This window comes from Typopeltis vanoorti, chromosome 2 (genome assembly GCF_054136105.1).
Source record: "Typopeltis vanoorti isolate ZY-2024b chromosome 2, IOZ_Tvanoo_1.0, whole genome shotgun sequence".
Lineage (NCBI taxonomy): Eukaryota > Metazoa > Arthropoda > Arachnida > Uropygi > Thelyphonidae > Typopeltis > Typopeltis vanoorti.
In genome coordinates, this window is record NC_143550.1 from 72,609,765 (window position 1) to 72,636,775 (window position 27,011).

Below are 27,011 nucleotides of genomic sequence, written 5' to 3' on the forward strand. Positions count from 1 at the left end.
AGAAACCTTCTACATTCGATTTTGAAATAATGCTAGATTTAATATCTACTTGATTTATATAACTCTAAAACTTAGTTTCATATCCAGGATTTAAACCCCGGTTACAGAGAAAAATATTGATTTATTCACTGAATGTTTTTGTTTTTATGATCGGTCGGTCAGTCAGTTGGTCGGTTGGTTTCGTTTGATTTGCATGTGTTAATATGTTGTTCTTCTTGGTAATGCAAAGTTTTTTCTAGGAAGTCTGATATTTTATTTTTTATTATGTGAATCCCACTAACAAAAAGTTGTAAAACCTGTCTGCTGTTCAGCGAGGGTAATCATTTACAAGCAAACAAAAGACATTCACAAACATCTATGATGACAGTGGGACTCATACCCACATCCTATTGTTTGGAGAGCACGAGCACAATATACTCGGTCAGCGAGACGATATGTTAAAATATAACTGTACTCTACTTATGAAGATGATCATTATTTGTTGACATAGATACGAGGGGAATTATATGAAAATAATGCTTCATATTTTTTGTATCAATTAGAACATGGCAGAAAGCGTCTCACATTACTGAATGGAGTGGAGTGGAGCGTTCTCTAGTTCCAGCACGGAGTGGCGCTGCGATCAGTTGCTTTGAACGAAGCCCACAGAAATAGTTTTCAAAATGGCAACTGTTATAGAAATACGTACGAAGCAGAGAATGGTGACTGAATTCAGTATTGCAGAAGATGTCGGTTCTATGGAAATTCATTCCAGTCTGGAAAATGTCTACGGAGACGACACCGTTGATGTGAGCATAATATGCAATACTCTTGGATGGTTCTAAAGTGCTTACCAAGCTACAATGAGTGTTTTAGGCTTATCTGATGTTGAGTGTGTAGAGTGCAAGCAGTTGCTGATGGTGCGATCTGAAGCTGAAGAGGTAATTTTTTTTTCTTTTAATTAGTTTAAGATTTGCTTGCGATTTCCGTTGACTATTTACTTATGAAACGAATACTGGTGAACATGAGAGTATACTTCTTCTCCATATGAATGGAACAAACTCATTATTTATGCTGTTATTTAGTCCATTTAAAAGAGTGATTTCTTTGCATTCTTTTTTTTTTCAAGTATAATCATTTATATTCGTCTTGTATTTCTTGCTGTATTGTTAAGGTTACTAATTCAATTATATTTTATTGAATTTAAATTAATAATAAATGAAATTCGAAGCAAGAGCTAAGTGGATCGGACTTCAACGTGTGGTTGAAGTCCGATCCACTCATCTCTTGTGAAAGGATCCGCAAAGAGCGACACTTACCTATAAGAATCGAGTTCTATTTAATTCTTATAGAACTTTGTATGACGAAAAAGCATGTTCGTTGATTGTTCAGTAGAAAACGCATTTATTAAATGAGTTTTATGCTGACGAAACCGTGTTCTATATGATTACACTGGCAATCATAGGGAACACGGCCTCTATAGTAGTGAAAGTACATGATATGACACTCATACAACAGACTTCTGCATTCTTCCACTTTTCCTTTTCGATACCTTCTTCTCTATCAGTCGGTGTCATAGAGAGATGTTAAGTTTTTTTTTTCCCTCTTACGTAGAAATTCGGTTGATCATACTGTTCAACAGGCGCATGCCGGTTTAAGACCTGCTGTTATACAAGTTTGAAAGTACTTAAAGATATATTCCCAGTTACTGCATTTTTCCCTTGCCAGCTTTGTTGGCCAATAGTTGGAGTTTCGAATCCCATCGTGCGCATGAATGTTTGTGATTGTTTGTAGGTGGAAGATGAATTTCACCGCCACGTGAGACCACCTCCCCAAAGTGGTCTAAAGTGGGTTGAAAAAAACTTCCACGTTTTGTGTCTAGCAGGGTTTTCAGACCAGTTGACTAAATAAAAATATTTAAACGATGACAAAACTTAATAAAAAAATTGGAAACGATCTTATCCCATCCACGATACTAATGTGCTGTAGGCTGACAACTTTTGGTGAATGGAGTCACATAACAAAAAAGTAAATATTGCATTAAAGTTATTATGAAACATTCTACTAAAATTCCTTAATAGTGGTGCACAAGATTCATTTAATAGTTATGGCTGAGAATGTCCTCGTGATAATACTAATAACACTATTCTATTTAAAGAGGGGAAAAGGCTTGTTTTTTACGAACTTGCTTTTGACATCAATATGAAATATTTCCTGCATTTGCTTTACTGATTTTATGAAAGCGTTTTTATGGATTTTTTTTTTGTTTTTGTTGTTGTAGCAACATGATATTCGTACAGTATTACAGCTATCCTACTTAAATACTTTTGGTATTTAATACTTAATATTTTTGGTATTAAAAGAAAGTACATTTATGTACTTTCTTTTAATGTCAAAAGGTGGCAGCACTAAAAAATCAGCGATGGTGATGACGTTTTAGCGGACGAAGATGCAGTACTGACAAATCAGAATTGTCTTGCTGATTTTATTCTTTTTATTATATTTATTGCTGCAGTAACGTGTATGCAGGAACACCGTTACTTACTGTTATAAAAATTTCCTTCATCTTTATATGTGGTTTAAGCATTTCACCTTTATTGACGACGCCTAATTCAGGATACATATTTTCAGCCACTTTTTCAGGTATTTAGAGATTTTTTTTCTCTGCAGGAATTTTTTATTGTTGAAAATTATATTATTGCATCACCGTAACTGTCTGAGGTTCGAAAAATAATATCAGTGATATTATTCATGACATTAATGGATAAAATTAGAGAAATATAGAACAACAATGTTTTTCTTAAAATCTATAATTTTCACCAACATTTCGAGCATGTTATAGCAATCACTAATTAATTTTTAACCCATCAAAATGGAAACGATCCTTGATCATCGCTTAGTAGTTTCAACATCTTGCTGAAACACATGAACTGACACTCATGAACTGACTTAAAATGAACAGTTTCGGACATCGGTTGACATGATAAACATGGAAAATACTCGTTTTTAAGCCTGGGATTACAGATAGAAGGGGATAAAAAGGCTAAATAAAATTTTGAAAACATCAGTATCAATTATGTAACCACATTTGGATTAGCTGTAGTTACATCATAATCGAGACTAGGATACGATTAATCTTTCTAAGCAATTTCATGGGAAGGAGAGTTACCTAGTGTTATACGGAGGCGGCAGGGTTTTTCTTGTAGGAAAGGTGGATTTTTCATCCATCAGAATAGCCAAACCGGCCCAAAGAATACTCAGAGAAAAAAGTGCACACTTAATAGAATAACACACCACTTTCATAGCTTTGTTGTTTCGGTGGTAATTTCAACACATATAACTCAAATTCTCTGATTTTCTCGAAGTTCGGCTGGATTGATCAAGTGTGATTGAAGAGTACTCTACTCCATGAGTTCAAAACAGTCGCAAAGAAGCTTTTGCTTCTCAGTCATACAGTGCAACAGCTAAGGCTCTTTCACTGTATACAGTCTACACCTCAATAATTTAAAGAAATGTTTATTTTATTTGATATTTTACAGTCTATTCACAAATTAAAGTTCTTGTCACAAATTAAATAACAGATTGTGTTTGTTTCAACGTTCAACAAACGTTAAAACTAACGTTGGTTTGCATTTATAGCGTGTATTTATCCGCTCTCAATGTCAGTCGCCTGAAAATATGCAAACTTTATTCTTCTACTGCTTGGTACACTTTCGGTTTCACGAGTTGGAAAGGGTAGAACTGGAAATGAAGGCCTTCTGTTGATAAGGATCATTTCTGTAACTCACTCGGAGCAGATGTTTGAATTAAAAGAGCAGAATCAATAATAACACCACGATCTAGAGGAAGCCCCATTTGGGGCTTCCTCTAGATCGTGGTGTTATTATTGATTCTGGAAAAATAATATAAAAATATTATTTTTCTGCAGCACCAAAGGCACGAAGTTGGATGTAGTTGGATAAAGAACATTCGTGAGATTGGGAACTGAATTACTGAGAGGAGAGGTGATATCTACGTCATTCATTTATATCATTATTTATGCCACGGAAGTTGTTCAAGTGGATGTGAAAGTACGCTTTTTATGTTGATTCTAGTATGAAAAAGCATGAAAGTTCAATAGAGCTAAGAATGAGCGATAGGCTGATGGCCCAGTGGAAAGAGAAAGAGATATCAATCTTTCCAGCCTTTCTCAAGGTTTTAATATGTTTTCTTTTGCTAAGGATTAACTCAGTAATTAACTCAGCACAAAAAGAAATATTACCATTCAGCAAAGGATATTTACGATATAAACCGTCTGTCGTATGATGAAGAAATTCTCAAATCCCCTCCCCACACACACACATATGCAGGTTTGCGGAACGTTTTGATCCTCCCTTTCCATTGTCAAATAATATTACATAATCAAATTGTAATTTATTATTAATTTATAGAAAGAAAATGAGTAGTGAATTATACCTGAAGCATAGAAATGGCAGGTAAAATATTATTTTTCCAGCAATAATTATTATATGTACAAGCAAGCAAACGAAAATTCTAAAGGAAGTGTTTTTTTTTAAATCAACAATACCGAAACACTCTTTACAACTGTGTAATTCTGTCGTGACTGAATCGTATCGTATAGTACAACTACATGATCCAACAAAGTAATAAGAAAAGCTCCAAGTCTGGTATGCATTTAAAAGAGAATTTTGTTTCCATTAGATTTCAGCAGACCTCAAATGGAAATGTTTGATTTTTTGAGCTAAATTTGTTTTTCTAAACTGTTGACTACTTGTTAATTAATTAATTTTTAGTTATTTTAAATATCAAGACTTATATTTATTGAGAGAAGCGAGAGTAGTCGTTTATAAATCAAACGATATTTAAAGTAGAGCAGTTCGTTGTTATCTGTGATGCAGTGAATTGAATAATATGCTGTTATGTGCTTCCAGGCCACTGCTGAAGCAGGAATTCCATTGTAAAAATTCATTGCGTGATAGCTCTTCCTGCAACCAGTCTATAAACACAGTTTGGCACGAAATCCTTATTTTATGAATACTCTCTTTTTTAAATAAAGAAATAAACCTATTTCTGCAGGGCTGTCTTTTTTTTCTGTTCCCCATATGCATCTGTGTTTATAAGAATAAAATACATTTCCAACGATTTATAAATGTATCGCAAGTTTCTGGCTTTTCTGTATTCGAAACGTCTGGTTTCTGTTAATCTGTATAAAAATTTAAGACCGTAAAATCACACTCTTATTGTAATCATTAAATACAAATCAGAAACAGAGAAAAGCTGTTTACTACTGATTCTTCAGCACTTCATTGAAAATGGTGGTACATGACGGTTATTTCCTCAGATATGCTTAAGCGATAGAGGAAATGTTATGAGAGTGAAAGAGGTCCGAAGTATACAAAATGAATTCGAGACTGAGAGAGAGAGAGCTTCATTTGTGAAAGATATATAAATATATATATAAGAATGACAAAAAATTCTATCTTTATCTTACACACCAGTATAAGACAAAAACAGATTTAGAACACAACTCAATTCACATAATAACGCAAAATTTACCAGAAGTGCAAGTTATCTTTGAATTCTTTATGAAGTAATTCAATGAAAAAGCAATGTTTGTATTAGTTTAAAGCAATCCAGTTCTCCGCCATGCTACCCATCCTTAACCCCCCCCCCCACACACACACATGGAATTACCAAGGCTGTTTAATATACCACACGTTATCATTTTGTAATATGTACTATTGGTGGCAGCTGTTGTCATATAATATAAAGGAAAAGTAAAATTCAGTAGACTTAATCCGAAGAGACCTTATAAGTCTGTATTAGTTTAAAGCAATCCAGTTCTCCGCCATGCTACCCACCCTTAACCCCCCTCCCCCCACACACATGGCATTACCAAGGCTGTTTAATATACCACTCGCTATCATTTTGTAATATGTACTATTGGTGGCAGCTGTTGTCATATAATATAAAGGAAAAGTAAAATTCAGTAGACTTAATTCGAAGAGACCTTATAAGTAATGTGTATATCTCACTTAATTTTCTAATAAAAAGTAGAAGTTATCTGCGTGACGCAACAATGATGACGTGTCATTCATTCATCATAGAAAAGTATTTGAAAATTAGATTCTTTCTTTTTTCTTACAATTTTAACTATCATGTTATTTATACATCTCAGTAGTGAGATGTATAAATAACATGATAGTAGTGAGGACAGTAGTGAGACCAGCTATGACATATGCTATAGAAACTGTGGCCCTGAGGAAAAATAACATCAGCAGGATGGAAGTAGCAGAGATGAGAATGCTTAGGTGGATGTGCGGTGTGACCAGAAAGGATCGTCTGAGAAATGACTATGTCAGGGGAACAGTGAAAGTTACGAACTTAGGAGCGAAAATACAGCAGGCAAGGTTGAGATGGTTTGGTCATGTGATGAGGAGGGAGGACGAATATGTGGGAAGAAGGGTCATGCAGATGGATGTGCAAGGAAGGCGGAAGCGTGGGCGGCCAAAGAAGAGATGGAGGGAGCTGGTAGAAGAGGACTTAAGGATGAAAAACTTGGATGTAGTGACAGCCCAAGACAGGAAGGTGTGGACGAGACTCATTATCAACAGTGACCCCACTTAAGTGGGAGAAGCTGCAGAAGAAGGAGAAGAAGTTATTTATACATCTCCTACCCCTCATCACCATCATCGTCAAATTCCTGATATGTACGTTTAGTGGGTGTAAGACATGAAATTGATGCATCATTATTAACTTCCTACAGGAAATTTTTTTCTCCAAATTATTCTTTTATGTCAAGAATCTAAGATTATCAAATCTTATATTTCAGCTTTCTAAGACTTCGTATTGTATCAGTCAACCTAAATCTTGACCTTCTTTTGGATTTTTTCCCCTTCCATCCTAGTAGAAACTTGTTTTTTTTTTACTTTCTGTTACAAAAGTGACAAAAGTTAGAATTCTATTTAAGAGATGATAGCACCGGCAAATTTATTTATAAATGTATCTATGTAAATTTATTAAACGGGATCCCGCAAATAGCATGTTTGCTTATTTTGGTTTTATTTCCATATTTAATTTGCCATCTTCACTGAAAATGGTGCCTAAACAGTGAAATATTTTATTTCTTCTTCTTCACGTTCTCCATTCAGGATGCATTTGATATTTCCAGCGTTTTCTGCATATTTTCATTGTCATTGTGTTTTTATTGCTGATTTTTATAGCAAATTTATTACAGCAGTTATTCAATTTAACGGCCGGCCTGGTTGGCCGAATGGTTAGCGTATCCGCTCTCCATCAAAAAGGCTGCAGGCTCGAACCCGCTGTGGGCATGGATGCTTGTCTTTCACCTTTATACATTCATTCATACAATTATAACATACACTCCCGCAAGATGGAATGGGTCACCATGGTAGAAGTAGACCCATCCTTCTCGCAATGGGATTTCAGCAGATCCCACACCAAGCGGGACATAACGCTGGGAGGATATTCAATTTAGCGAGGGTAATCTTCCAGAAGACTTGACCTGGATTTAATTAAGAGTGTACCATTATCTGCATTAAGTGATCTGAGAAACATCTCCAATTTTAATATACGATTTAACTCCACTTTCCTTTGTAATGTGATCCAAACAGAAGATGAATAACAGTGGAGATAATATGCACATTGTTTAACATATTATTTGACATCAAAAACTATTGCAGACTTACAACGAAATATAGACCCATATTTTATTAGACCCATAATGACCAATTTATAATATTGCAGCATTTTGAAATTTTTTTTTGGCATCTTGTCATATGCTTTTTCCTGACTAACAAAACTTCAGCGATCCTTATTATATTCAAATGATGTCTCAACTATTTGTCTTAAAGTGAAAATCTGATCTTGACAATCTCTGTTTTGCCTGAACTCAGCTTGTTCTACAAGTTTCTCTTCCACAATCTTTCTCAACTTCCTTTAAAGTATGTTTGAATAAATAAATCCTATCTGGTACACTTAGTAGAGAAATTCCTCTCTAATTCTCACCTTCACCTTCAATTTCCGGCTTTACAGATGGGTATATCAGCGTTCTATTCCAACATCTCGAATTCAACAGCCTGATCTGACTTTCAGAAATATGTAGTGTAGCCACGGAAAAGCTTTTATACCTCTGTATTTGTGCATTTCTGGAAGAATATCATGCACAGCTGCTGCTTCTGCATTTCCTAACAGGTTTTGATGGCTTTTTCCTACTGCGGTTATTGAAATGCACTGCTGATTCCATTTCTCTCGAAAGCTTTCTGCCATCTCTTCAAGTGAATGCCATTTATCCTTATGGCATTATATACTTAGATGTATCTCATTTTGACAGACGAAGAAATTTGAAATATTTTTGTTTATAAACAAAACTGATAACTTTCAATGACACGAATATGAAAGATTGATGTTAGTAAAGTAATTGGATAGAAATCACAACAGTTTTATTTATATTATTATTATTATTATTATTATTATTATTATTATTATTATTATTATTATTATTTATATGTGTTACTCCTATTTCGAACCATTCCTATTTAACTTTAAGCTGAGTATGCAATTCTGATTTGCAGTCGACATAGTAATACTTATGATTTCAAGATATATTCTTATTCAAAAAATCCCATCCAGTTGTTTAATGTAGTAAAACTTTAACGGATCTTTATGAATATAAATTATATCAGTGGTAAACATATTTTTACAGATACAAACTTTTATTTGATTTATGGGAAATTTCCTTTCTCAAAATCTCATGAACTTTAAGGTCATTCGTAGTTTCCTCTAGAACGGTATGTAAACGTGGTGTAAAGGAGATTTCAGAATATCCACGGAAGAGAAGTTTTCTGCAACTAGCACTATTCTCCATTCCTCCACTTCTGATTTACTACTAAAGCATTAACTTTATGTAACAACTGTAGGATAGTAATGTTTGTCGGAAAAAGCAATAAGTCGTGATTCAAGATTGATATTTACTTCTACTTGTTCCCCACTTAGTCTAACAAATGCAGGAAGATTATAATCAGGAAGTCTTCATTTCTGTGGCAGGTGATACTACTCGTATATTATATCCAAGCTATACAGTTTTGCATCTTTTTTTGTTTACAAATTTATTCCCTTTTTTATTAATGGATTAAATTATAACCCAAATAAACTCAACAATGTGAGAGCAATATCTGCCATTTTTTAAAATTTATTTCGGTTAGGTTATTAGATTAAGTTTAATCTAATAACCTAACCGAATCGCTATTTAATAATATTTAATATTTAATATTTGGATCGCTATTTAACAACCTCTCCTTTGATTTATTTTTCATAAATAAGCAGCAAATAATTTTGTTGATATGCTGCTTCGATAAATTGATTTTTTTTCGATCAGTTGCTCTTCAATAATTTGCCTTTAGATAAATTGTTTTTGCCAATAATGACATCTTAATCTGCCGATTGTTCTTTACGTGTGTTTTGGCATTTTGCCACACTATCGAACGATTATTTACATTATATTATTGTTGTATTAGCCAGATATCAGCTAATTCATCTAATTGTGCAAAATTAGTTAGCCGCTGGGTTAGTGTATCCTCTCACCAACCAACAAGCTGCAAATTTAGGAGAACCTTTGTCGCTCGGTGAGACCACTATAGGTTTCAAGCCACTATGGGCTATATCACAAGCCTATAGTGGCTTGTGATATATAAGTGTAATAATAATAGTTAATAATAATAATAATAATAATAATTATTATTATTATTATTATTATTATTATAAATTATATAAAATTAATAACTAAAAATGTTTTATTGATTGCTAAAATATTTATACATATAATAAACATCTTGTGTGACATTGCACCTTATAATTTTACAGAGTTCAGCACTAAGTACTGCAATTTCTATATTGGATTTCCATTAAAATTTTTAATAATACTTTTTTGCCTTTATATTATGTATTCACAACACATGTTCTTCTAATATTAACAATGAAGATTATACAGAATTTTGTGTATAATTTTTTATTTTTTATTTTATTTTTAATTTATTTTTATTTTATTTTTTTATTTTTTTTAAGTTTGAGAAAGAGTGATTATACATACAAATTTCTGCATTTGCTTATAAGGATTACTTGTAGATGAGTGAGGCAAGTTAATCCCACCTACTTCGAAGTTTGGGTTAGCTTTTATGAAGAGAGTGGGATTTAGCCCTCACTATTTGTGTTGTTGCTACTGTTTATGTATGGGATGTAGGCATTGGATGCTAGTGATTTGTGATGTGTATAATAGTGTTAATGGTTTCTTAACTTTGTTGGTATATTTTCCAGAGTTCGTTTTTTAATATTCTGTAGTTATCTACATGTTTTAACTTTCTTGGTAGGTTGTTGAATTGCGTGGGTATCTGATGTGATCTCACAAAAGAACCGTATGAGTTATTGAAGGGTGTGGGGATGTAGAGGGTTGTTGTAGGTCGTGTTATACGATATATGTGTCTGTCTTGTTTCGATAGGTAATGTGGAAGTAATTCCTTGTTAATGCATTTAGTGTTTCAGGTTTTTAATGCTCAGAATTCTGTGTATCGCTATGTGCTTGTCGGATATTGGTTGTTGCGTGTAAGGTGTCCAGATCACTGTTGACACGATTTTCCTATGTAGTGTTTCTAATTTTGTTAAGTGGCTGTTTGATGTATTTGCATAGACCGTTATTCCGTATCTGAGTACGAATACGAGATACCGTGATATAGGAGTTTTTTTATGTTAGGTGTAATAATGTCTTTAACTTGGAAGAGTTTTGCTGCGATGATACGGAGTTTGTTGTGTAGGTATTCTATATGTTTTGTCCATTTAAGATGGGAATCTACAGGGTGTCACAAAATTCACGCAAGAAGTAATTTTGATAGAAAACACAGGTTTTTAATTAAAAATTGTAATTTCTTATTGATTCATAAAGTATACAGTATAGGGTTATGCATGGAATAGCATATCAGGTAAATGGCCTCCACGGCTTTGCTGGCACATACGCACTCTTTTGTCGAAATTTTCCATGACCGTTTTGCATAAATGTGGCTGAATTTCGTTGATACAGCGCTCAATTTCCTCCTTCAAGGCGTGGGTGGTCGTGGGCTTGTTGGCATAAACCTTAGACTTCAAAAAATCCCAAAGAAAAACAGTCCAACGGCGTTAAGTCACATGATCTGGGCAGCCAATTCTGATCACCAAAACGGGAAATTACACGACCAGGAAATGACCCATGCAGTAATTGAATTGTTTCTCGGGCTGTATGGCATGTGGCACCGTCTTGTTGAAACCACATGCCGTCCACATCCATATCTTGCAATTTAGGCACAAAAAACAGGATTATCATGGATTATCATGATGAGCACCATTCACTGTTATTGCCTTACCAGCCGCATTTTCGAAGAAGAATGGACCGATGATGCCTCCAGCCCAAAATCCGCACCAAACAGTGACACGTTGTGGATGAATTTGTTTCTCAACAACACTCGTGGATTTTCTGAACCTCAAATGCGACAATTTTGTCGATTAACGAAGCCATCAAGATGAAAATGAGCCTCATCGCTGAAGATGATTTTGTTCGAAAAATAACCATCCACTTGTTGTTTCATAATCCATTCAACGAACTCTTTTCGCTGTGTGTGGTCAGTAGGCTTCAGTTCTTGAGTCAATTGAACTTTGTAAGCATAAAGATTCAAATTTTTCGTGAGAATACGCTGTAGAGAGCTTCTCGAAATGCCCAATTCAAGACCACAGTGCCGAATTGATGTTCCTGGACTCTCAGCAACACTCTCACGAACTGCTTCGATGTTTTCTGTTGAACGACTTGTTGAAGGACGGCCAGAGTGTATAAGATCACTAATTGATCCAGTTTCCTTGAATTTTTTAATTAATCTTTTCACAGTTGATGAAGTTAAATCACTATTCCGACCATATTTTGTACGAAAATTGCGAACTGTAGCTGCCAAACCTTCATTATTTTTAAAATATTGCTCAACACTGAAAATGCGTTGTTCTTTCGTGTAGCGCTCCATTTTTAATACCCCTGATCTGTCAGCTGTCACGCTGTCTTTTTTATCTCGTTGGCAACACTTTACCGCACAAATGGCGCTAAATTTAAATCTTGCGTGAATTTTTGGACACCCTTTATAACTATATATATAAACAAAAAATATATAACATTAATTAAAAATAGATAACATATCCTTAGTTTGCCCACAATACTAATATATTAATATAAGATTTAAAGCCCCATTACTAAAAATAGGTTTGCAACCTATTTGTGTGTGTGTGTGTGTGTGTGTGTGTGTGTGTGTGTGTGTGTGTGTGTGTGTGTGTGTGTGTGTGTGTGTGTGTGTGTGTGTGTGTGTGTGTGTGTGTGTGTGTGTGTGTGTGTGTGTGTGTGTGTGTGTGTGTGTGTGTGTGTGTGCTTTCGTATTATTGTGTATGTATATTCTATAGCTACTCCATCTAATGGTTGTGTTCTCCTCTTTTAAACCAAACTTGTTCTGCGTACGAGGAAATACATACAAAGCATCACGAACTGTTAGGCACAGCACTGTTTTCCCCTATGAGAATTATTCAGTAGCTACTGGGAACCTCTTATACCAGACGTAAGCACATCAACCGTGTAGACTGATCGCAGTATTATAGTCTTCACTCGGATCTATCACCAACTTATAGTATTCAGCGGCTGTTTGAAAGACTGCAGACATTTTCCTTTTTAAGTAAGGTAAGTTTTCAATTTCCTGAAATGAATACCATTTTAGCAAGAAAAAGTCATCAGCTCTGAGTAATCTTGTGTACTGTATCTGAGTATCTAAACATCTAGTGATGAAGAGTTTTAACTTTGAAATCCGTTTATCGAAAAATAAATTTAGAGTAATAATAACATGAAGACCTGTTATGTGACAATAACTAAAAATCTTAGGCTAGTAAAAAATAAGCATATAAAAATAAAGTAATCATTATTCGATGTCGAATGTATCGAGGAGTGTTAGGGAAAAAAAAGATGAAGGAGATAATTTTGGGCTTCTATCCTATTAAACCTTATAAAATCAAAGCAGCTTCTGCAACGGTCTGACTCACCTAGAAGTAAAAGAATTAGCCTGATTTAGCTCTCTATTAAGTTTCATCTTGGTCTGTTGCAGTAAACTGATAATAAATTCTTTTCTTTATTGAAATAATAAGGGAAATGACTTGTTATTATTTTAGAAGTGTCTGAAGTTAGTACCGTAGTTAAGCATATGCCAAAATTATTATTATTTTTATTATTTAACTTTAGAGTGAGTATAATAAATGAGAATAGAAGTGTAAATTTATTCGCATATTATTTATTTATTTATTTGAAGATAGCTTAATTGTATTCAGATTTAATGCAATGAAAATAAAAAACCGTAGGATGACTGCTGGTCTCGTTGGCTGAGTGGTTAGCGTATTCTCTCTCTCTCTCTAAAAGGCTGTGGGTTCAAATCCCGCCGTGGGCAGGGATGTTTTTGATTGTCTGTGAAAATAGTGGTAGTGGTCGATGGTAGATAGCGCTAGCGTAGTTGCGGTTAGTGGAGTGGTGGAGACGGAGAGTTGTAGAGCAGGTGCCCTTCCTCGATGAGTCTTTGGACTCCCGGGAGGTGTTATGTAATAATAATGATACAGATCTCCGAGAATACGTTCGCCCACTCGCTCATGGCGGGTAGGTTTTGGCAGCTCTAGCGAGTAGCTTCAGTCTGGACAAAACAGATATTTAATTACAAAATAGCTTTCTAAACTTTTTTTTTTTTCATTTGAAGCTAAACACAGATGCACCAGTAATCACTTTATGTAACTCCTATTGATTGGGACATACAATTAAAAAACATAGGGAAATTTTAGGCGAGTATATTTTTTTGCATGGTACGATTTTTTAATAATTTGTCAAGTCTATACACACTCACACATATCTTCGATAATATAATTGTTAATTTATATCAATTTACAAAGAAATCGAAGTGTCAATGAACGACTTAAGCATTCGCAGTTATGTTTAAATCTAGATATTTTTATACTTCCAAATATTACTGAAATACATAAGCGTACCTTTAGTAAAGTGACAAGATTACTTCATAGGGAATCATTTTCCTTTTAATATTCAACTTTTATGATTTTTTAAAGAAAGTTTCAAAAATCGAACGAATGACAATATTTCATTTGCTTGTGGCATCCATATTGTGAATGCATTTTGATTTTCTTAAGTTGCTCGTTCCACACTACACTGACCTATGTTTGTCACATACTTGCTATTTATTGAACATAGCCCTCGACTTTTTATTAAACAGATCGCTCATTTCGATGTCCTTTGAGAAGAAATCCGAAGAAAACGGAATAAGAACGCCGCAAACAGAAACGGATGTCGATAAGGTAAGCTTTATGATCCATATATGTTTCTGAAAAATGGTAACCACAATAATAAATACATCGCTAATCAAAAACCCAAACTCATTATTATTAGAAGCCAATGATTTGCTCGGTCTGTGATCTTTGATCTCTTTAACATGATGCGAAAGGCATAAGAATTACACTAACTTATTCACGGTTGTGTATGATTATGGATCCCTAACTCTTTCTTCAGTTTACTCATATTATTTTTATAAATATTAACAACTTATATAAATAAATCTTGCTCACTGACTGATAAAGGCAGTTGAAATGAGTAATAATAATTGCTTGATGTTTTTTGTTTCGAGAAAACAGAAGACATCTGAAGAGTCTAATATTTCCACAACAACAACATTAAGATCAAAATGGGAATGGTTGAAACCGAATCGAAATCTCCTTCCTGTGAAGATTGTATTGTTCTGTTGGTTTGCAGGTACGCTTATCATAATCTTATAGGCTTATTGTTTCTGTAAGTCGCTATACCCAAATATCAGAATAAAGATAATATCCGTTATATTATTTGTTAAGAAGGTAAACAGGAAATATTTACTACCTGATTTGATATGATTTATTGAATGAATTTGTATTTTTTCGAGAAATATATGTTTTTTACAAAGTTGGTTAGAATGGAGTTAAAACTATTCTTTTATATAACCAGTCTCTTTATTTTACAGCTGAATTCCACAAACATCCATTGCTGATTCAAGATTCAAAGAATTTTCGTATATAGCACTTTAATGTTTCTTCTTAATAATTCTGTCTCTGTAGCCCATTTATCAACGACGATATCCTCTGGATGAAATGCTTTGGGTTAGAATCTCACCGATGACAAGATTCTTCATATGGTATTTTAGTCGGTCTCTTAGGTGGAAGAGATTTTTCTCCAAGAAACTCAAAATTTTAGGCAGATAAACAGTCCAATAATACAGCCAATTAATAATAAAAAAAAATCAGCGGCCTCATAGCCATCGTTGCTTCGGTCGCACCTCCACGTCTCTATACGCTCGTGGGTTAAATGTAAGTAACTGGAAACCTAGTCCTGAGATCAAATGGTACTTTTTCAATCCACTTCGGTCCTGTATTGAGCAGGAATGTGATTTCATGCCGGTTGATGAAAAGTATCCACCAAAGAAATGTGGTATCCGGAGAGTTCATTGAAAATGCAATTAATCGAAAGACAATTAATCGAAAGCTAATTAATCCAATGAACAATTCATCGAACGACAATTCGTCGAAAATATAATTCATAGAAAAACCAATTCACCGAAATTGAAAGCCAAACGGCTATTTTTCTGGCAATCTTAATAATAATGAAGGGGATACAAATCCTTTGATGTTTAACTGCCAGTAAGCGAAACTCTAAGAACTAGGACTAAGATCTATGAGATTCATACCGAAAAACTATCGGCAAATCCAAGTGTAAGTAACCACTTGGTAGTACAACACCAAGGCAACTCGTATCAAAGGTGGTGCAAGCTCCTTCACTATCCTTGATATTTTCTCATAATGAGATATTTTCTCAGAACTTACATACCTTCACTATAGTGAAGGTATGTAAGTTCTTTTCACTTAAACCTTGTTATCTTCCAGGTCTACCTACTGGATGAGACCTCAAAAATGATTGAAACCGGTCTGGGTAGTGACCTCTCCTCATAATGTAATTACATTATTACATCCCTTAGGGGCTGTGTTTTTACATTATGAGAAAATATCAAGGATAGTGAGGGAGCTTGCACCACCTTTGATACGAGTTGCCTGGGTGTTGTACTACCAAGTGGTTACTTACACTTGGATTTGCCGATAGTTTTTCGGTATGAAACTCATAGATCTTAGTCCTAGTTCTTAGAGTTTCGCTTACTGGCAGTAAAACATCAAAGGATTTGTATCCCCCTTCATTATTAATTCACCGAAAATTTTAACTTTTCGAAAATGTTAAGATGAAAGTGATCCATTTAGAACAAAAACTGAACCGTGCAGAGAGTAAGATAGCAATGCTACTTTAATAGGGAATAATTATAGAACAGTATGGTTTCTTATTGTCTTTCTTGTCCGATAACTGTTTCATGTCTGTTCATGGGACTGATTTGCCTGTTTCTGGGAAGAAAATCACAGCCTACGCAGGCTCCATTATTATTATTATTATTACTAGTAGTAATATGCGACTTCAATAGAACAATTATTATGTGATGAATAAAAGTTTCAAATGGCGAATCTGATTCAGATTCTTTTACAAGAAAAATGTCGAACCGTTCCAGTTTTCAGTTCAACTGTATTCGTGGCAGCAAACAAATAACGTGTCCAAATTATGTATCACGGTATCTCTCTGACTTAGCGGAATTAGTATAGAAGTTGTCGGTAAAAGAAGCTGTCTGCACGGTTCAGTTTTTGTTCTAAACGGATCAATTGTATCATAACATTTCGAAAAAAAAGTTTCGAAATGATATTAGCAATTCCGCTTTGGCTGGATGAATTTAATGAAATTTTAGTTAAAATTTTCGGTGAATTGTTTTTTCGATGAATTGCCTTTTTGATTAATTGTCTTTCGATTAATTGTTGTTTCGATGAATTTTCATGGAACCAAGAAATGTAGCTTCTATGGTGTTCATAATGATTTGGATAACATCTAAAATTTCACATTATAGATGTTGTCCATCACCATAATATTCCCAATGTATTTTTCATATCTAAGCCATATAATTTATTGCAAGTAAAATGTCTGAATAAAAATAATGTATTTTTATGCACCGAAATAAGAAGGTTGTGAATATTTATCAAATGAAATTACATATGAATTTACATATGCAAGTTACATTACACACAGCCATAATACAGAGAAGAAGCGAAATCCAATGGATTAAATTGTCCTCACTAAAGTGTCCTATAATCTGATTTACAGAAAGCCGTCATCGATCTCAGCGTAGTAATACTAGTAACGAAATAATAACAATCGTTCTTCGTTCAACTGAGAACTGAGTAACGTTTTAATTGCATTCTGAGAATTCGGTGAAAAAGGACGTTTAGCATTCTGTATTACAGTATAAAGAATTTTAAACCAAAATTAATTGTTGCTTCAGACTTGTTCATAGTTGCTTGAGTTGTCGTGTGTGTGTGTGTGTGCGTGCGTGTGCGCGCGTGTGTGTGTGTGTGTGTGTGTGTGTGTGTGTGTGTGTGTGTGTGTGTGTGTGTGTGTGTGTGTGTGTGTGTGTGTGTGTGTGTGTGTGTGTGTGTGTGTGTGTGTGTGTGTGTGTGTGTGTGTGTGTGTGTGTGTGTGTGTGCATACATTGCATGCTGCTTCGAAGTACTGATTAACATTTATATTCATATTTTTGTATCAATGTTCATATTTATATTTACATTTTTACATCTACTGTATATGTACGTATTCCGACCTTTACATCCATATTTATATTTACTATATAATTCACACAATATCAATGATTTACGTTACACTACAACGACTGGATCTCATTTGCAAATTTCATTAATTCTGAATAATACTTTTGCATAATTGTTTGTTTTGACGCTGGCCACTTATCTCCGGAAGTGATGACGTATTGTATTAGAGGCATCGGGATGAAGTCTAGTAGTTCCAGGATATGGTATCTGTGTGGGTAATGTCTTAATTTTTCTATGTCCCGTTAGTAGCGTGGTTAAACCTGGAGAAATGGCGTGTTTTTTTCAACCTGAATCTGCTTCTGATGCATGGCAAGAATTTGTTTGTTGCTGATCCGTTTTTATGATGTTCTCCATTCTTCTTCCCACAAGTTTCGGCTTCTTTCCTCTGCAAGTGTTTTATAGCAGATTTCGAGTACTTTTGGTATCTTGTTTCTAGCTGTTTCTTTAGCCAGCTGATCCCTCCCTTTCTCTCTCGTTTCCTGCTACCCCCAGTATGCGCGTTCACCCAACAGAACTTGATTCCCCACCACTTTAGAGTCAGATTCCAAACCAGATTTCTTCTCTGTTCTATTAATGCTATATGGTTGTTCTGGTTTTTATTCAATATATAGTACTTCTACTGTCACTATAAATTGTTGTTGTCTTTTACAGAGGGAGGTGAGTGATAATTCCCAGAAGTATGAAATTGAATTAACTATAGCAAGTTGTTCTGCTTGGTTGTTTATAATAGAGAGGATGCGGTCTAGAGCAACGTTCTTGTATAATGGACTGCCTGCTATATGCAATGAAACAACAACCAACGTTTCTTTCGGTTCTGCTTCCGACAGTGTGTGTATATATGGAATTCGTCATTTTCAGATTTCCATCTCCTTAATATTTGTTTTCTTTGCTGGGTGAGGCCACCTGTTGTAGTGAAGCGGACATTCGTAGCAATTTGATGAATGTTGTAATTTTCGTTATATATTCCGGAAGTAATTGTATACATATGAGATAATTCTTGTATTTTCAGGCAGATCGGTGTTAGAGCTGCAATAGCGCAAGCTGCATCGAAAGATATTGTCCTGTATCTTTGAATTATACGTATGGCTATAAGGCGTTGAACTCTGTTTAGCTTTTGTCGATTTTTCTTTGATTTTGGTGTATGCTTCCGGGAAGGTGCAGCAAAAGATATCAATGGTTGTATAGCTCCAATTTATATTGTTTTCAGCGTTCAATGGCCTAATTCCCAGTTAAGCCTTGCGGACTTAGCGAGAAGGTTTATTATATGTACGCTTTTATCAGCAATATATGAAATGTGATCGTTGAAGGTAAATTTTTCATCTATGGTTACTGCTAGGTATTTTAGCTCACTGGCTACCTTGACAATTTCCTTTTAGAACACCATTACAGGTTGATTTGATTTTTTGCATGAAATGAGTAGAACTTTATTGAAGGTATCTTTCTTTTCGCGTGCCCACTCTGCAATTTTAAAGGGTTATTCGTTGGCCGTTATTTCTAAGTGTAAGTCGTCGTGTTCCCGAATCATTATCATCTCATCATGGGAGAAAGTTATGACTTTTCTTTCAGTAGTGAAAGGAAGTTTTAACAGCGAGTCGTACTGGGTGTATCAGAAACCTGATGTCCACAGCAGAAACCTTGCGGGCAACCTCGTTTGATTTATTTCGTTACAGCTGTGGTTTTTAATGTCATGGCGTCTCTTCTGAAAAATAATTTTTTTCTGAGATATATGTGTTTTAGATATTTTAAATCTCTTAACTGATTGATTATGGCAGGCAACCACACAGCAGCATCGAAGGCTCCTTGTACATCGAGTGAGATCAATAGCAAGTCTTTTTTGTTTGCCGTAGACTGTATTTATTCTCCATAATTGTTCTGATTGAGGTCTAAATGCATATAATTGCTGCCTAATAGGTTTCTTAAGTAGGTGTGTGGGCAGAAGTATTTATTACAATGAATATAAGCTGAATAACAATCTGTTGTTCAAGTGATTGTTTTCTTTTTTTTTTCTTTCAGCAAATTCCAGCCTTGGCCCATATCTCATTGTTCATCTGAAACAGAAAGGACTGTCTGTTGTTGAAACCACAGCAATAATTACATTTCTTCCAATTCCCCAGCTACTTGCACCTCCCTTAGCAGGAATAATAGCTGATAAGATAGGTAGATTTAAGCCAGTGTTACTGTTTATTCTTACAGGATTAATTGCATTTTCTGTGGCCATTTACTTCATTCCAGCTATTCCACCACCTGTTTGTGAAGAACAGCGGGCAACACTGGAATGTCTTCCTTCTCAAACATCTCAAGTGAAGTTCGCAGGAAGTGAATGCGTGGCAGATCCACAGGATGCTACAGTCCAGTTATCCCATTGTACTCCGAAATGTTCAGAGGAGGATAAGCCTCTTAATATGACGTTGTGCTTCAGTGATATGGATAGACCTACATGCTATGATCTTTCATTTGACAATATGACTTTTCCTGGTGACTTTGAGCTGAAACTGGTGAAAACAACACAGTCATTGGAGTCGTGCGTCTACAGATTACAGCAGATGAATCCGGAACACGAGAACAACTCTGATTTCGAATGCATTTCAAACCATTTCGAAAACAAGCAATGTATAGTTCAGTGTGATATCCTTCTGTCTAATTCTTCACGGTATGCCACTGAAGGATTGATTGTGAAAAAGAAGTGCAAGCACTTGTGGGAAGACAAAATCCTTACGATCGTCCTTTCCTTCATCTTATACCTATCCTACCATACTTTTCAAACAACATGTTTCCGAATGGTTGACGTAACAACTTTGGTAATGGTGAATAATAACAAAGGTGACTTTGCTCGAGAAAGAATCTGGGCATCTCTTGCTACCGTAATTGCTTCTCCAGTGGCTGGCTATCTTGTGGACATCGCCAGCAAATACATGGGAGAGACGAACTACTATCCAGCATTCTGCTTGTTTTTTGTATTGACTCTTGTGACTATGGGCATGGTTGCTGCACTGAATCTGGAGGTGAAAATGCCTTCGAAACAGATGTCCAAAAAAGCGGTGAGTGTGCTTAAAAATCCAGATATTGTGCTCCTTTTAGTAAGTCTTTTCTGCCTGGGAACGATTAGAGGTTTTCTAGGAACATTTCTGAATTGGTTTCTGGTGGACTTGAAGAGCCCCAAATATATTATTGGACTAAGAAATACTGTATCAGGGATTCTTGGCATTCCTTTCCTTTTAGGATCCAATTGGCTGATCAATAAATTTGGTAGGGTTACCTTCATTATACTTGGGTTTTTTGGATATTTCATTCGATGCGTCGGTATATCATATTTAGTTAATCCTGCGTGGATACTCGCACTGGAAGTGATCAAACCGTTCTGTTATCATATATTCTGGGTGGCTGTTGTGACCTATGCTGCTAGTCTTGCTCCAGATGGTCTTCTAGCAACAGTTCAAGGGATTGTGGGAGCCCTCCACTTTGGAGTAGGTAAGTTGTTTTCTATTTTTCATGAAGTAATTAGATTTCTTCTGAGAGAACTGATATGATTCAATAAATACTACTCTCCTGTCATATATTACAAAGTCAGAGCATACGTACGGTACTTAGACAATACACTTCTTTTAAGATTTCTTCTGTACTACCCAGTTATTTTTTTACATCCTTCCTAAAGATTTGTAAACGTGTAATATGTAGTACCGCGGTTAGGAGTCTAAGACAATTCAGGAATTCTGATCTAGAGAGAAACTGGCATTTTTATATTGCTCTCAAAAGTGAATAATTTTGAAATTGAAAAAATTAAGGATCATACAATCATTTTCGTAACAGGCTGACGTTCCTTTAAAGATGCAGGGACAATTATTTTATTCCTCGATTTTTACAGTTTCATTGAAAGTTTACCACTAAGCTTCAAGAATTTTCCATCGTATGGAAGTTGTCGTACTAAACGAACGCATAGCTCACACATGGTTGGAGCCTTTCTCAAATTGGAAACCCGTCTTAAAATATTACGTCTCCCTTCCTACAAACATTTGAAACAGTTTAGATATACCAGCCTATGAAAACACTGAGTAAATATCCATTTAGCAAAGAAAGAATGAAGAAAAAGTTATGAAACCTAATTATTGAAAAAAAAAGCAATTTCTTCGATTATCCCTATAATAAAATTGCCGCCAACATGTAATCGCATACATTATCTGATTCTGAATTCAACCTGTTTTCAAGTGGTTTCAGCTTTACGGCATCACCGAGTAAGATTCCAAAAGTAGATATCATGGTGCATGTGGGGAAAAAAATCCTTAAAAGAGCCCTTAAAGAGATTGTAGATTTTCGTCGCAACCAAACAGCCTCCGAACTCCTACTGCTGAGACAGTTTTGATTCTTGAACTGTCGCAGAAGTCCAAGAGAAATTCTCAATGGCTCAGGAAAACATTACAGCAATACTCTTTACTTTAGACGCGAATTAGTGTCGTGCTGCAGAACACTAATTGTGTCCTAGATCTGGACACTTATTGACATCTACACTAATCAGGATAACTTCGTAATCTCTGTTTAAAATACGCACTCTAGAATTAATCTTATACTCAGCATGTTCAGTCTGTTATGTTACACAGATATTTACCTAACAGAATGGAAACAAACCAACATTCACCCCATTCCAAGCAATGGAGTTAGCCATCAAATCACCGTCGAGTTGCTCCTCAATCTTCACAAAAACAATGGTCATCAGCAGCAGTAACCTCAACACTGCTTAGAGGTCCAGCAATTATTCGGTGATCAGCAATAGAGTTTCTGCTATTCTTGTTCCATAAGCGATATCCGTAACCAGTATTTGTAAATTTTTATACACAGGCCATGGAATCATTTGGAATATCATGTGATCGAATTTATATTTCGAAAACGTTCTAAGGAGTCTGACAGACACATTCTTAATTTGTATGTTCTAAATAGAAATACGATCTACCATCGTATGTTCTATTTTCCAGAGTATAGTGATTAGGTCACATATTCACGCTCTGGTATTATTCTTTCTTATGATTGCATAGTATCCTTCTTTTTGTACATCAATGCAAGAGAATCTCAGGGCTTAGTGATTTTGCTCACACGTTTGTTTCTATACATCGAAATGACTAATCACTGAAGACAAATCCCATTTGTAATCTTCCTGATGGCAGTACATTCTATTCCTTTTCTTCATCCGACAAATTGTATAGCGCTCAAATGATTTAAACTTCAAAATCGTTCTTAACCATAATCGAAAAAAAACGATTTTCTTCCCAACCTCCGCTTACAGTGAGATTTATCTTCTTTGGTTGACTTACACTTCTAACCTTTCTTTGCACTAACTCATCACATTACTAAGCTATTCAGCCTACAAAAGTAATCTTAATAAAAGAATAAATGAATAAAAACAGTTAAACAGTAAAGTAAATTTAAATAAAGCATTGTGTCCTGTTTTATTTAAAGTACTACTTCTCGCCTGTAAGAGTCCTTACTACATCAAATTTTAATCCTCTGGATCTTTCAATACTTTTCCCATATTACGAGTAGTGCGTCAAAAACCTTCCTACTTGGAAGAGGACAAGCCAACCCCACTTAAATGACTCCTCCGCTCTCAACCACTTCATCCCAATCCTCCTCCTCCTCTCTCTCTCAATATCTTCTCAAACCTACTCTTACTTTATCATAGCTACTCTGTTCTTTATTATGTCATTATTGCAGATGTTTTCATGGAACTTCTCCAAGAAAGCAGTTTCCGTCAAAGTAAAACACGAGCAAATGCGACTGGTGAACATTTTTACACAGGTGCCAGCTCTAAGAAATCGAAACAACTTCTCATCCTCTTCTTTCATTCTATCTACGTCTCTTCTGTGAAAACAGCCTTTCCCATATCGTTTCCTCCGAGGATTATGATTTTCAACTATTAATGAAACAAATTAAAATATCATTTATATATAAACGATGTGTTGAAAACTTGTTCTTTAAAAACATTTCGTTTCCTGTTTTAGACAATTATTTATTCACTTACACCACAGCTGAAATTCTACAAATAACGTATCAGTGCCATTATTAAAATATACTTACTTACTGCACAACGAATATAAAACAGAAGTGGAAAATTAGATTCAAAGATGATCCACTCAAAGATTCACTGCACGTCCTTTCCTGTATACGTTTCTATTTCAGCTTTATTCCTTTTGAATGGGCATTTACAGCGACCATTTATAGCTGAATTGACCACCACCATTACACTTCCTGTTAAATCTGTAAGATCACGAGCTAATAGCGATCTACTTTTATAACCAATTCAAATTCAGTCTTACTGAGCCAACTTCTCATCAGCCTATTTCGTTCCATCTTACTTCTGCTCTTTTTTGAATAGCCTTCCCCGCACTTTTTTCCTTAAGAACTGCAATCTCTAGCTGCTCAAAATACCCATTAAGAGAAAAAATTCTCTCTCATTAACTGCGGTACTTGCTTACACATGACACTGTTGCTCTTTAAGTTGTGCCATCTTACGCGTGTTGAGGCGATATAAGAAAATATCAATAATGGAATAGAAATACTATTCCCACTGTAGGTGCCATGATATATTTCAGAATTTCAGCATACCTTTTCCCTAAAGGAAAATTTGCATGCCTTTCTCGTAATAATGACGCAGAGTACGATGTTTTCAATTCTTTCTGCCGATTAGTGTGTCATTAGTTCCACTAAAAAACAATTTAAAAGTTTATTATAGCAATGCATTCTGTAAAGAACAAGACACTGCTTTTTACAATACAGTGTTATTAAAAATTTCATCCCTCATTTAATGATATAAATGCTCTTGACTACATTAATTTTCTTTTCGCTCATTCTAATAATACTACTTAAGTCTCTTATGTTGGCAAGTCTTCCTTTAGCCGAGTACACAGTACTATTATTTGCCCTCTTGCTTGTTTTCCTTCTGAAGTCAAAACCAAAGTACTGCGATCTTCCTTTGGAAGAATTCTGAATCAGTCAACGATTTTCCAACAGATTCACTTTTATGTGCACTCACACATATACACCAAATTTGATATTTCTTCCTTCCCTACGATATCACTATGTATCTGCAAAATGTACTAAAATATCAAGCTAAAATCTGGAATATTTCAAGACTACAAGAAGCTTTGATGATGAATTATACAAATTATTCAAGAATATTAATAGTTCATATAAATGCAATTGTATGTATCATTACAGTTTTAAAAACGTACAAAAAAAAAACAGAAAAATAATCGATGCGCATAAATCATTCCAGCAGCTATATGATGGATAAAAATAACTTTATTGCTATTGTTAAATAGTTGTTACTGTGCTGCGTCACATTTTCGATATTTTATGGTCATTTTACTGATATTTTATTACACGTTAAATCGTTTTAATACCGAGTAGAGTACAGCAGTGCAAAAACAGGTTTAAATGCTCGACTTAAATTAGACGGGAAATACCAAGTGGCGACATCTGTAGCACATAAAGTATTATTATAAATTGAGTGAGAATTACCTTGTCATTTATTATTTACTTACTGTTAGACAGTTACGCAAGAACAAGAGATAAAGTAATAAATGTGTAAAATAAACAAATTAAATAATTGGAGTCTTAAGAAAAAGGCGATATAACTGTTATAGTAATGAATTGCTATAACTGCCACTGTACAGCAATAATATTCGTTAAGAAGACAATTGAATCTAGTGCATTTATCATAAGTAATCTGGAAATAACTATTATTATTACTATTATAATTATAATTATAACTTCAAATCATTTCGCTAATAAAAATCGAATTATAACGAAACGAAATATTTTATAAGCGAGTTCTGAGCCTCAGGATTGCTACGCAAGCAAAATCACTGCGATACAGACGACTCATATAACCAAATGCACATTACATTAGCAATTTTCTCTAATTGTTTATATGCAATAAATAATTATTTAAATTAAGGGGATATTAAATCCCACATTGTTTTAAAACCGAATAAGAAACTCAAAGCTTGGAATCAGAGAGTTTCTTGCCGAATATAGTATAGTAAACTATAAAGTATCGGCGATCACTAAGCGTCCGCTAAATGCAAGTGACCCTAGCACGTAGTGCAATACCGGAAATCTCGCAGCAAAGTCGGTAAAGTTCTGATCACTATTCTTAGGTATTTTCCATAATGTAAAAACACATTTCCTAGGAAATGTATGCTGTTATTACATTATGGTGGGGAGGTCACTACCCAGACCGGTTTCAGCCTTTTCTGAGGCTTCATCAGTGAGTAGCTAGACCAAGTTAATACCAAAGAGTATAGCGAAAAGAACTTATACTCTGCTATACGAGTTTCCAAACAGGTGCAACCATTAAGTTACTTAAATATAAAGAGCTAATAAGCTTCATTTCGGCAACAAAAACATTATTTAAATTAAGGGGATATTAAATCCCACATTGTTTTAAAACCGAATAAGAAACTCAAAGATTGGAATCAGAGAGTTTCTTGCCGAATATAGTATAGCTTATTAGCTCTTTATATTTAAGTAACTTAATGGTTGCACCTGTTTGGAAACTCGTATAGCAGAGTAAAAGTTCTTTTCGCTATACTCTTTGGTTTTAACTTGGTCTAGCTACTCACTGATGAAGCCTCAAAAAAGGCTGAAACCGGTCTGGGTAGTGACCTCCCCACCATAATGTAATAACAGCATACATTTCCTAGGAAATGTGTTTTTACATTATGGAAAATACCTAAGAATAGTGATCAGAACTTTATCGACTTTGCTGCGAGATTTCCGGTATTGCACTACGTGCTAGGGTCACTTGCATTTAGCGGACGCTTAGTGATCGCCGATACTTTATAGTTTACTATACTATATTCGGCAAGAAACTCTCTGATTCCAATCTCTGAGTTTCTTATTCGGTTTTAAAACAATGTGGGATTTAATATCCCCTGAATTTAAATAATGTTTTTGTTGCCGAAATGAAGCTTATTAGCACTTTATATTTAAGTATGCAATAAATAAATTTTGATAATTAATACAAATATGAGATATATTATAAAGACTGTCCTTATTTCATAACCGAATGTGAAGAAACTTCAAGTTTCGAAGATAGACCGAAGAGCATATGAGAATACAACTCTAGGCATCGGAATTGCTTGGCTTCACTGCCAAGGAGCCGATATATATTCATCTTTTATTAATGTTTTTAGGTTTCACTGGCCTGACAGCTA

General features: G+C 34.8%; 1 protein-coding gene across 1 annotated transcript in view; it reads left to right on the forward strand.

The window, feature by feature from the left end:
- The window catches only part of LOC150109168 (major facilitator superfamily domain-containing protein 6-like), a 38,526-nt gene that overhangs the window by 7,960 nt on the left and 3,555 nt on the right, over positions 1–27,011 (forward strand). The window contains exon 2 of the mRNA XM_090401782.1: positions 19,819–21,273. Within this exon, the coding sequence (XP_090257908.1) occupies positions 19,819–21,273 (1,455 nt within the window). The remainder of the gene's footprint in view (positions 1–19,818; positions 21,274–27,011) is intronic.